The following is a 13327-nucleotide window of genomic DNA, read 5'->3' as shown; positions in this document are numbered from 1 at the left end:
GAGTGTCCTGAGTGAACCCCAGTCACGGCCGGCGCTGCTCAGATTGACGTATCGGAGCAGGCGACCGGTGGTACCGTGACATTTGGTGGCAGCGGTGGGATGGAGAATTAACTTTTCTCTTTAAGAACTTAAGTGAGTGTGGGTAGAATTTTGTGAGAAATACCCACATCACCAGAATCAGAACTCAGAGCTTTACTATAGTTTTAAAAGTCACACAGTGAGTGCAATTTCTGTTCCCCTCCCTTCTCTTGTTTTCTTTACTATCATTTTATTTGACAAGTGTGAGACTCAGGATGTCTGATTACCGGATGATGAGACGTGATGATCTGGCGACTATATGTGTACGGAGGGACATTCCTTGGTCTGGCCTGAGTAAAGAACTGATGATAAAGGCACTCATGGAAGCCGATCGGGTTCTAGCTGCTGGAGGAAGCCAGTCCAGGGACACTCCTACTCCAGGGACTCAGTTGGCACAAGACAACACAAGTGATGCCCCGCCAGGGTCAGATGCATCTGCTGGCAACAGTGAGTCTACACTGCAGAGTTACCTTCAAACTGCTGTCAGGCAAATGAAGGACCTGGACCCCACAATGGCTGTGCAGCTACTGCAGCATTACCAGGCAACTGCTGACAGAGAAGCTGCAGAGCGCCAGGCTGCGGCCGACAGAGAGGCTGAGCAGCGCAGAGCCGAGCTAGAGGCTGAGCAGCGCAGAGCCGAGCGAGAGGCTGCAGAGCGTCAGGCGGAGCGTGAGTACCAGTTGGAACTGGTGAGGCTCAGCGGCCAGAGCGCTGTTGGTAACCCGGGTAGGAAAAAGCCCCGGCATGACCAATTTCCCGTGCTGGAGAAAGATGGTGACCTGGATACTTTCTTCAGGAGTTTCGAAAAGACTTGCCGGCAGTTTGCACTGGACCCCAGTGAATGGGCAAGTTATTTAACCCCTGGGCTGAAGGGAAAGGCTTTGGATGCATTTGCTGACCTTCCCCAGGAGCTGGATGGAGATTATACTGCCATAAAGAAAGCCTTGTTAAAGCGTTTCAACATCACCCCTGAGGCATACCGACAGAAGTTCAGAGACTCAAAGCGCAGTCCCTCTGATACCTATGGGGGCCTGTTAGCACAACTGTCAACCCTATTGCATCAATGGGTTGAGGGCTTGCAAGTAAAGGACTATGATAAATTGAAGGACCTCATTCTGCAGGAGCAGTTCATTGCACTCTGCCCAGCTGAGGTTAAAGAGTGGGTCCTGGACCGGAATCCCGAATCAGCAGAAAAGGCTGCCACCCTGGCAGACCAATACACCAGCACCAGGGCTTCTGTGGCAAAGAAGACCTGGGGGACGCCCGGGCAAGTCAGCTGGAGAGAGCGGAGACCCGGAGAATCGCCCCAGCAGGCCTCTTCAACTAAACCAGCAGCCGCTGCATTTGTTGGGGGGGTGGGGGGAAAACCTGTTTTGGCAACTGGCCGCAGGTGTTTTACTTGCGATGAAGTGGGGCACATCAGTTTCCACTGCCCCAAGAGGAACTCTCCTGTGGGGGGCCCAGCCGTGAAACCTATGCCTGCCGTCCTGTGTGTAGGAGGACCCCAGGAGAGACCCCGGGACAATCTACAACCAGTCCAGGTAGGACAAAGGGTGGCGCTTGGGCTATTGGACTCAGGTGCAGATCTGACTCTCATAGATTCAGCATTGGTGGGCCCAGAGAACATCATCCCAGGAAAGACTATTGCTGTACGGGGGGTGAGTGGGGTCCACCCTGATGTTCCTATGGCCAGGGTATACCTTGATTGGGGAGTTGGAAGAGGCATCCGTGATGTTGGGGTGCTGGACAATCTACCTGCCGGTGTGCTTTTGGGGACTGATCTTGGAAAGATGCACACTGCCTATGTCAATGAAAGTGATGTTGGTACTGACTCTGTGTTACTAGCTAACCCTTCTGTCCCTCAGGCGACCCCTGCTGAGCTTTACAATCGTAATGTAAATGTATGTGAGGTTGCAGATTTGTGTTTAGCAGAACCTAACCCTTTGCAAATGTACAGGGGGGAAGTGGGTCACAATGCCTGTACTAAGGTAGAATTATGTGATGTATCGTTACCAGATAATGTTGCGAAAGCACCAGTATCAGGGGTTGTACAGAATACTGAGCCAATCTCTGTGTTAGCAGTTCAGACAAGGAGAGCTGCAGCCCAGAACAGCTGTGATTTAACCCCTGCCTGTGTGGAAGGGGACTCCCTGGAAGTGGATACCCCTCCACCCCCCTCCCCTCCTGTAGAAGTCTCTAGTTCAGATGCTGTCCTAGAGGAGGGGGGGGGGGCTTGCCTGCCTTGTTTCCCCACACTGATCAGCTGCTCAGAAGTGAGGCATTCAAAGCAGAACAGCAGACCGATCCCAGCTTGGCCGCTCTCAGAGAGCAAGCCAAGGAGGTCCCAACGGGGAATGGCTCAGTCAGAGTTTATGTAGAAAATGGGCTGTTATATCGTGAGCCACCTTCCTCAGAGGACCCTGAAGATGAAGGTCCTAACAGGCAGCTGGTGGTTCCACAGGCTTATAGGGAAGGGTTAATGAAAATAGCTCATGAAATTCCCTTAGGCGGACATATGAATCCGAAAAGAACTCAAGCTCGTTTGAGGCCCAATTTTTTCTGGCCTAACATGGGGAACGATGTACCTAATTACTGTCGCTCCTGCCATGCCTGCCAGTTAGCTGGGAAGCCCGGTGACCAAGGCCGAGCACCTCTCATTTCATTACCACTTATCGCAGAACCCTTTGAGCGGGTTGGTGTAGATCTTGTGGGGCCCCTCGCTATCCCTAGCAGCTCAGGGAAACAATACATTCTCACTGTGGTGGACTACGCCACGAGGTACCCTGAAGCTGTAGCACTCTCCTCCATCCGCGCAGACAAAGTGGCGGATGCGCTCATATCCATTTTCTCCAGGGTGGGGTTCCCAAAGGAGATGCTAACTGACCAGGGTACTCAGTTCATGTCCAAGCTCATGCAGAGTCTCTGTAAGAGGATGCAGGTGGATCACCTAATCACCTCTGCCTATCACCCCCAAACGAACGGCCTCTGCGAACGCTTCAATGGTACCCTAAAACAGATGTTGAGGGTCTTTGTGGAGTCCCAGGGAAGGGACTGGGAAAGGTTCTTGCCGCACCTCCTGTTTGCATACCGGGAGGTGCCTCAAGAATGAACGGGCTTCTCCCCCTTTGAACTCCTGTATGGGCGCCGTGCACGTGGACCCCTGGATTTGATTAGACAGGAGTGGGAGGGGAAGTTGGTCACCCCGGAAACATCCGTGGTGCACTATGTGGTGCAATTCAGGGAGAAAATGCAGTTCCTAATGGAAATGGCACAGAGCAACCTGAAGGCTGCACAGACCAAGCAAAAACAATGGTACGACCGACAGGCTAGAGAGCGTATCTTTGAGGTGGGGCAAAAGGTATTGGCTCTGGTTCCCATGAGACAGAACAAGCTGCAGGCTGCCTGGGAGGGTCCCTACACTGTAATACAACGTATCAAAGATGTTAATTACATTGTGGAAAAAGGGGAGGGACGTAAGAGGCAGAAGATGTATCATGTCAACATGCTCAAACCTTATCACGAAAGGGGGGCTTGTGTGTTTGCTGTGTGTAGTTTGCCTGAGAATGAGCAAGGAATTGACCCCCTGATGGATTTAGCAGCTGCTGCTAAGGAGGGGCGATCCCTGTCTGATGCCCACTTCAGTGATAAACTGACAGAGGCACAGCGAGCACAGCTCACTGACACACTGCAGCCCTACAAGTCCCATTTCACAGGGAAGCCTGGAAAAACACACTTGGTAACTCATCATGTAAACACAGGTAGTCAGACCCCCCTCAGGCAGCCAGCATACCGGGCTTCTCCTGAGGTGCTGGAAGCCATGAAGAGGGAAATTGATGAAATGCTGCAGCTGGGGGTGATTCAACGGTCTCACAGTGCTTGGGCTGCCCCAGTTGTACTGGTCCCAAAGAAGTGTGGGGGCACCCGCTTCTGTGTAGACTATAGAAGGTTAAATGATGCCACTGTGTTCGATGCCTATCCCATGCCCAGGATAGATGAACTGTTAGATCAGCTGGCCCAGGCACGTTACATCACTGTCATGGATCTGAGTAGAGGATACTGGCAGATCCCACTGTCACCGGAGGCCCGTGAGCGGTCTGCATTTATCACACCATTCGGCCTGTTTGAGTTTCTGGTCATGCCCTTTGGAATGAAAAATGCACCTGCGTCCTTTCAGCGCCTGGTTAATGACCTGCTGGAAGGCCAGGAGACACATGCCGTCGCCTACCTGGATGACATTGCGGTGTTCAGTCAGACCTGGGAAGAGCACCTGATCCATCTGAACAGTGTGTTAAGTAAAATCACGGGGGCCGGGTTGACGATTAAACCAGAGAAATGCCAGCTTGGGCTGGGTGAGGTACACTACCTGGGGCACTGTGTTGGAGGTGGTACCCTTCGCCCAGAGTTAAGCAAAGTAGAGGCTATAACGGAGTGGCCCACTCCCACAACCAAAAAACAGGTCATGTCCTTCCTAGGTACTGCTGGGTATTACCGAAAATTTGTACCCCACTACAGCACTCTAGCAAAACCACTGACAGACTTAACCAAAAAGAAGTTGCCCCAGGTGGTCAATTGGACAAAGGAATGTGAGGGGGCATTTTTGGCGCTGAAGTCCGCATTAGCTAAGTCACCTGTGCTGCAGGCCCCAGATTTCCAAAAGAAGTTTGTAGTGCAGACTGATGCTTCCAATTATGGGCTAGGTGCTGTGCTCAGCCAAGTCAATGAGAAAGGAGAGGAGCATCCCATCCTGTTCTTAAGTAAGAAATTGCTTCCCAGAGAAGTAGCCTATGCCACCGTGGAGAAGGAGTGTTTGGCGATTGTGTGGGCTCTCCAAAAACTCCAGCCATATCTGTACGGACGTGACTTTTTAATAATTACAGATCACAACCCATTGGTATTTCTGAATAGAGTTGCCGGAGATAATGGTAAACTGCTAAGATGGAGTCTCATACTGCAGCAGTACACTTTTACCATCCAGCACAAAAAGGGTGCCCACCACAGTAATGCGGATGGACTCTCACGGCGAGGAAGTGAATAGCGCACTGAGGAGATGGTGACGTGGGTCACCACCTCTGTGCGCCATTTTAAAAGGGGGAGGTGTAACGATCAGATCAGGTGATCGATCAAATTAACGTATGCCTCCTGTTATGATTATCTGTCCGGTCAATGTATGTCTGATATTGGTGTAATAGTTATGTCTCCTGTGAGTATTGGAATCAGGACATGTCTTGTATGTAAACTGTAGGTGACCCTGGTTTGAGTTTGAGGCCTGTATTCCCTCAGTGTAACATCTGTGAACTCCTCCGGAGTTAGGATGTAAGATAAGATCTGAGCCCCTCATAAACCATGGTCCAGGAGAAGAGGTTAGAGTTTGTCCCCTTCCTTCACATCTCTTATCAGTGGGTCTGCTATGCAAGGAAGGAGGATCAATCACTTTGAAACAGCAGACTGTAGAAATACATTGCCAGGGACCTTCCACACTCCTTCAGCATGGAAAGAGTGGAATCCCAAGGGTGGGAGGGATGAGGGAGTCTGCAAGGTATAACAAGACCTTTCTCCCTATAGTCAGGGTCACTACCTGGGGGTCTAGCAAGCAGGCTGTAGGCGACGAGAGATTTCTTGTGGAGAACCCCCCCACTTCAGGATTGTAAGATACGGTTCTGTCTTTTTTCCCTTTTTATTTTATTTCTGAAATTTGCATTTAAAAATCGTTGTGTGTACTTTTAAAATCATTGTAAAATCTTGTAATTATTTTCTAAAGCTCTGTAGTATTTCTAGGAATAAATAATACATATTCCCAGTTCTGGTTCTGTGTTCCTAAGACTCATTAGCCTCGGAAGAGAAAGGCTGAAAAACGTTACCATTGTTATCTTGTATTGTGTGGTCAGGGGCGAGCCAAGCCGCCCCTTGCGCAGTTTCAGGCGCTAAAATCAGGTTTTGGCTGGTGGCAGTGTACCTCAAGGAAAGGACCCGAGTGTCCTGAGTGAACCCCAGTCACGGCCGGCGCTGCTCAGATTGACGTATCGGAGCAGGCGACCGGTGGTACCGTGACACTGTGATACTGCCATTATGTTATCTGATTAGGAGATTGTTATTGTGACCATTGTTTGTGATAATTGTCTAACTAATTGCCCCTTAAAATTAGCATAAACCAGAATGCGCAGAGTAGCACACCAGTGAAAATCTTTTTGTAGTGTTTCCCCGATACTAAGACCTACCCCGAAAATAAGCCCTAGCTAAATCCCCATTTCCCCAAGTCCCTGTGCTAAACTGCAATGCTTCTAGCTCTGCCCCCTCCCTGCATGAAATGGATGCTGCTGCAGTAGCAGCCCTGGTACCACTAAAGCCTTTGCTGGCATCAGTGGTCCCAGGGATGCATTGTGCATGTGACGTCACCGCGCACCATCCAAGACTGAGCAGCATATGTACGGTACACAGGCTGGAGCAAAGTGACAGCTGCGGCGGAAAGAAAATGAAAGGAAAGCAGCAGTTGTGCTGAAAGTATAAGGTGAGGGGCAGGACTGAGGGGCATGATGTGGATATGATTAAAGCAGGACTGAGGCGCATGATGTTGATATAAGCAGGACTGTCAATGTTAATTCAAATAAGCCCTACCCCGAAAATAAGCCCTATGGAATTTGAAAAATAATAAGACCGTGTCTTATTAACGGGTAAACACGGTAAGTGCTAAGAAGCCACAGATACAGTATGTACAGAAAGTCATACAAAGTAATGAATGTTCTTAAAACATTAAAGAAATAGTGTTAGCAGATTCAGAGAAGACAAGCCATAATTCATCATCATCCCGGTGCATCTGCAGCGATACATGTAGACAAATCCCGTCTTTCAGATAGGGGCAGCCTCAGAGTTCCCTGCGGCCGCCCAGCATCCCCGGTGCCTAAGGACCACCTGGCAGAAGTTTCAAGTCCGGTTGCCTAGCAATGACTAGGACCTGCAGGAGGGTCGAGCTCCAATGGCGTTTTGTAACAGTGATTTTAATGTAATGGCGGATGAGTGTATATTTATGTTACTCTTTAGGTATCTGTATTACTTTCAACCTAATCTCACATTCTCTACTATTTTTCTTATCTACCACCAATTTTACGGCTGACTCATTGTTCTATCCTGCCTGTCTTTCCTAGATACATCATATTTATACCTTAACCAATTTAATAGTTTCCATGATATTCTTGTGGTCAAAAAGGTGAAGTTTTCTTTTTAGGTGAATTTTAAATGGCATACTGTACAATTCAAAATTCATATAATAATACATAAATAACATATGAATGATTCAATTTTCTCCTGCAATAATGATACTTTTCTTTTGAAAAATAGACCACATTTCTTTAATGTTTCTCATCTGAGGGTTACCAGAGACATGATGCTTGATGGGGGGGCTTTTACTGAAGATACTTAGCTGTTTTCATCAGTATGCCATTCCATTCCTTGATATAAAGCCCACTTAAGTTGTGCTGTCGGAACACGCTACGTTTAATTTCTCTGCAACACATTTTTATTGTTCCATCCTTTTATCCAGATAGAACGTGTTGAAGCATTTTATCTGCTTATACTCTCCAGGTATGGTAATTTTCAACTCTCAATTTATCTTGTTTTATACTTGTATATGTATATAGGTTGTGCATGTATTTATATATTATTGCTTTCTCATGATTGATTTGGGCTTATTTTGTTGTACATTGCAGTATGTTACTCAATAAATGTAAAAAACTTATTTTTTTTGTACAATAGAAATATAAAAACATGTTTATAGGTCAACCTTTTCTTCCAATTAAAATATTTTTATGCAACTTTTTGGATTTTTTTGCCTGTTCTCGCTGTCAGAAACTGCACACACTTCCATGTTCCTTACCCACTTGCTGGTGTGTCTTGCGGCACAGGCCCCTGTCCTGTGCCGTCCCCAGGTACTTTCCATGGCAGGATCTGAGTGGCATTACCCTGAACTCTTGCCAGTGTCCCCAAGCTGATCCTGGGCCAGGCCCACATCACTTGGGCGCTGCCATGACACCGGCATTCACATGACTCTGTTGTCCAATGATTTCCCTGTGACTTTGCTACTCTGACCTGTGCATTGACCCATGTGACCAAAGGTGTGCACAGGTACTTTCTGGACTTAATTGCTGCTGCAGCTTGCAGTCATTCCCATACCAGCAGGGGGGATATAGCTGAGGCCTCTGGCCCATTTTCCCTGCCTTGAACAACTTGTCTGATTCCTGTGTATATCCAGTCCTCAGCTTTTCAAGGCTCCAGGATCCTGTTCAGAGTCCCTGTGATTACCCAGTGCAAAACCCTGTGCAATCTGCTGCTGATAATAAAGATCCCTGGCTCTCCTCACCTGCCAGGTTACCTTCCTCGCTGTCTACTATCACCAGATCCCAAGGGAAGAGGATAGAGCACTCCAGCATCTTCCAGCAGAGTTTGCTATTACCCTGAAAGGGCCATACCACCTTTTGACCCAAGTCAACACAGGCGTTCAGTTTCCTGTCAACTCCCGTGTCGGCTCCCAAGTCGTTCACTCCCGTGTCTACTACCAGGTCGTCAACAGCAGTGTCGACTCCCAAGTTATCAACAAGCTCCTGTCGACTCCCAGGTTATTAAGACCCCTCCGGCTCCCAGGCCGTCTGCAGTATCATGTCGACTCCCAGGTAGTCGACACTCCCTCCGGCTCTCAGGCCGTCTACAGTACCGTGTCTGCTCCCAGGCCTTCAACACTCCCTCCAGCTCCCAGGCCATCAACACACCCTCCAACTCCCAGGCAGTTGACACTCCATGTCAGCTTCCAGGCCATCAACTACTCATTGGCCTCCCAGGCGAGCGCACACCAAGGTTCCACACTCCAAGTTCCAAGCTTACTGCCACTAGTCACTTTCCATCTCCTGTGACTGGCCAGTTAGCTGTGGGGAAGGTCAGAGGGCCACGACCTCGCCACTGAACGCAGCAGAGTCCAAACCTCCTTCAGGGAATCCATGGTGAAAACCTTCGGTAGTGTTAGACTCTGTGCCTCTGACCAGAGTCTCATCAACTCCTCCCACCTAGCTGTGCCCGCAGTATCAGTGTTACTTCTCTGAACTGTCCTTGCCTAAAGCCTCCTGTGTTCCGGTTCCCAGCATCCATCACTAGCCTACTGCTGCCACAGCTGGGAACACCATAGACCCGAGCCCTGACACTCACTAAGCACTTTACACTTGTTGCCAAACAAGCTCACCAGGCCAACAAGCCTGGTGAGTGCTCTCTTATATATAGACTAGGGCTGGCCAAATCAGTCCTCCAGATCTACCAACGGTCCACATTTTCCTGGTGCACAGCTGTAGTTATCACTAAACGGCCACATTTTCTACATTCCTACTATAGATCCACAGGTTGCCCAAAAAACATGAACCGTTGCAAGAACTGGAGGACAGGTTTGGCCACCCCTGCCCTAAGCCATATGTAGGTCTCCTGAATATTACAGGATATAACAGAACTGCCTGGAGATACAGAGCACCGCAGCATATTTGACTGAATTAGATATCTATGAATGCGGCTTTATTTGTAGACTCCACTAAATAATACTAGGAAATACTAAGACCTATATTGCACTAAAGGGACCATAATTGAAGATTAAAAGTACACAAAACAATTTGATCAGAATTCACCTATATAATGACTGCTTTTCCCACGGATGATCGCTTGCCAGCAAGCACCAAAAGAATTTATTGGAAGGGTGATCTTGGGGATCCTGTTTTCTTAAGATAATAAACCTTTTTCTTTTATCGTGATTTTGATTACTATAAATGATTCTGGGGTAGATTTATTAATTGTCGGTGTGGGGCATATGCGCTATCCCCGTGCTCTAAAGCAGGGGATAGCGCTTCCCCTCATCTATTAAACCCACTGTAACGCCGGCGGTGGGGGGGCTGTGACATAGCACATGTACTATTTTAAGTACAGCGCTCACCAGTGAAACCTAATTTATGAACGGTCAGCATCGCTGACCGTTCCGCCGCCTGCAGCTATCGACTTCGACAGCTGCAGGTGGCGATGCCCTATGCCCACAGCAGGAACAGCGCTGTCCCTTATGCTGGCTCTGAGCTGCACTGGGCATCTCGCGTGAGTAGCGAGATCCCGCGCATGCGCAGTCCAGCCGGCCGGGAAGAAGCAGACAGCGCGTCAGTGTTAACTGACGCGCTGTCAGCTGGAGGAGGCATCGCCGGAGGGGTGAGTTAGTGCTGCCCCGCTTCCGCGGCAAGATCTTTGTAGATCTTGTCGGTGCCCCCTCCTGCTTCGCCTCGCTACTGAGGCGAAGCAGGGAGTGTTATAGCGGCGCTCTTAGCGCTGCTATAATAAATCTACCCCTCTATTACCAGAGTACCCCCAATAAGTCACTTCTTCTTTTATACATAAATACATATATAGTTTTATTCTTAAAATGTTCCTTTACATCACACTTACATTGTGGCAGATGTATTAAGCCTGGAGAAGATATAAAGAGGAGATAAAGCACCAGCCAATGAACTGTGTTTGAAAATGACAGTTGGGAGTTGAATGGCTGGTGCTTTATCTCCTTTTACTTTATCTCCAAGATTTATTACTTCTCCAGGCTTAATACATCTGCCCCATTGTAAGATAGATGTTAATAAAACACAGGGCAAGCTCATTGACCATTCATTCAGATGGCTTTTGATCATGATCTCATATCAGCCAATGCGTTTCATCGTTAGGGGGTTCGGTTTCTATGTATGAACTTTCAATGTAGTCTTTAACCCCTTCACTGGTACTCACTAGAATTTTCTGGGTTATACTCCATCGCGCTGGCTGGCAAACCCGGAAAATTCTATGGAGTGCCACTGCCTGCGCTCCCTCCTGCTCTGCAGCGCCGCTGAGCTGAAAGCTTCAGCCGCTGCCTGGCTCCTGCTGCCTGTCCCTGCCTCCTTCCCCGGCTGTGTGCGGCGTGACCTTACTAACGTCACGCCACACACAGCCGGGGGCAGGGCCGGGCAGCAGCTGATGTAGTGCTCAGTGGCACTGCCTTGCCCCGGGAAACGCAGCGAGGGAGGTTTTTGGAAACGCTCCCCAAAGAAACTTGCCCAGTGGGGAGCGCTCCCTAAAAAAAAAAAAAACACTGAAGGGGTTAATCTTCAGTTAAAGAAGGCTAATAAAATGTCCTTTAAAAGGTATTTAATATCAACAAGCTGACTACTCCTATCAAACGGCAAGGACCAATCATGTCTAAAGTTTTGAATTATCCTCAGCTGAAAAAATAATGAAAATTGTACCAGTTCTAATAATTGTCTTCATTATCAGTATGCTTAAGGTGCAGATGCAGACAGGAATGGGAGCAACGCCTGGGGGGGGGAGCAGTGGCCATGTTGCATTCTCCAGCATGGTTCTTGGTAACGATCCACTCCCTCATCTGTACATGCACTGACAACAGAGGGGGCCGTTAATGACCCACGGGAGAGCACATAGTTTTTCCCTCCTAGGTCTACTCCTTGTCTTGGTTTATTAAAATTGGTTATACCAAAGATTATGTTGACAGGAAAAAAATAGGGAATAGCAGTCTAGTAGCTTCTGTCTAATTATTTCCTTATAACTCAACCAAATAGCCAGGTCTATTATATTCAGTTTCAAAGACTTCAAGTATAATTTAAAAATTGACACATTTTACACTCTTATATGTAATATTCCCAATAGTACTATCACTCAATTAAAATAAGTATTGGACTACCAAGAGGGATGCTGATTCTAAGCTAAAGTTACAGCAGTGTATTCTATTGTTACCAGATATCATTATATTCATCTAGTTACAGACCATCCGTCTGTTCTGGCAGTATCTATTTAGGGTAATACCTACAACTATTATGTTCATGGTTAGATAGCAAAAGATTTTATCTAGTGAGTAGAATATGAGAAATTCTTTATATCATTTTGAATAGGGAAATCTCTCTATAGCTACTTCAAGCCTATTGTTACATTAATTACGTAAATGAGAAAGCCACTTAAAAGTTTTTTATTAGAAAACCCAAACTACTGGGATTGCTTCTTATACTGCACCTCTCCAAACTAACTGTAATTGGTTCTGTTTATTTGACGAGTTTGGGCTCAAAGTCATCAGATATAATAGAAAGCAATTTGTGGCTTTGTTTGAAATTGGAAGACGAGCTTCAGCAATTATTTGTAGGTCATAAGGACAAACTCTCCAGAATGTCACTGAAAAATGGCCCAGGCCATAGAGATTGATCAAACGCCATGCATTTTCAGCTGCCTGGAACGGAGTAAATTGGAACAATTATTATCAATAATAATGTATCAATTATTATGGAAGTTCCTTCTGTCTCAAAAAGGTCTTATAGATCTTTTGTATAAATGCCATGTATTGGATAAAATAGCTAAAGGGTTCCAACTTCTCGTGGAGTCTGGGGATCTCTCAGCGCTCTCCCACCTTTACTTCTTATATGCGGATAGTCCATATTTATAATTAGAAAGAGGACTGTGTTTGCATCCAGCATATAACAATAAAATCCTTGGGGAATATTCAATCCCGGTTTCCATTCTGCCGGTGGAAATAGTGCCCCCGCCTATTCAATGTTGCTGTTTCTGACAGTATTGAAGGCAGTTACTGAGAAAACTTTTAAAACAAGGAAATGTCCATGGATTGTCGAATTCATGCCATTTTTTTGACAATCTGCTCCCATTTTCCCAAATCCTTGGACATTCAGACACTCAGAACATTGAATTCCGACTGTCGAGAGAAACTAAAACAGCCTGGGATTCCAACTGAGCTTCTGACAGTCGGAATCCCAGTTTGAATACCCCCTTAATCTGTTTTTCTCTCTTCTTAGGTAACATTTGCGATGTAGCAGTTGCATCGTACAGCATGTATTTGCCTATGTGAAATAAGCACATTATCATAAAACCAGAAATTGCTTCACTTGTCTGCAGTTTTGTGGTTCTGTAAATTATTTTTAGTGTACCCGCATCACATTAATGAAGTAAGTTCTGTCCAGTTATATGATCCGTGACATTAAGTATATATGTAAGCTAAAGACACTTTGCTTGTTCTTATTTCTTTCTACTTTTTGGCTGTAACTTTTCTTTACCTGACATAACATTTTGTGCTGTAAAGAGAATGATTGATACAGGAGCGGAATCATATAAACTAGGAAGGCAGTAAAATCATTGTGCTATTTCATTCTTGACAGGTAAATGGGGCCCGGGATGTAATCAATCTACATTCATTCTTCTACAACGAGGG

At 46.9% G+C, this 13327-nt stretch overlaps 1 protein-coding gene across 1 annotated transcript; it reads left to right on the top strand.

Moving 5' to 3' along the window:
* The first annotated feature begins 293 nt into the window (after positions 1–293).
* On the top strand, positions 294–2792 carry LOC146009630 (uncharacterized). The gene has a single exon (XM_083150080.1). It carries the CDS (start codon positions 294–296, stop codon positions 2454–2456), a length of 2163 nt encoding a protein of 720 aa, XP_083006206.1. The 3' UTR covers positions 2457–2792.
* The last annotated feature ends 10535 nt before the right edge of the window (positions 2793–13327 follow it).

The sequence above is a fragment of the Crinia signifera genome, chromosome 6 (assembly GCF_055691185.1).
Source record: "Crinia signifera chromosome 6, ASM5569118v1, whole genome shotgun sequence".
In the NCBI taxonomy this organism is placed as follows: domain Eukaryota; kingdom Metazoa; phylum Chordata; class Amphibia; order Anura; family Myobatrachidae; genus Crinia; species Crinia signifera.
The sequence above is the reverse complement of the archived record's forward strand: the minus strand, read 5'-3'. Positions and strand labels throughout refer to the sequence as shown.

What these genes read in the sequence shown, in the direction of transcription:
- LOC146009630 (XM_083150080.1), top strand. Translation starts at nt 294, where the DNA reads ATGTCTGATTACCGGATGATGAGACGTGATGATCTGGCGACTATATGT.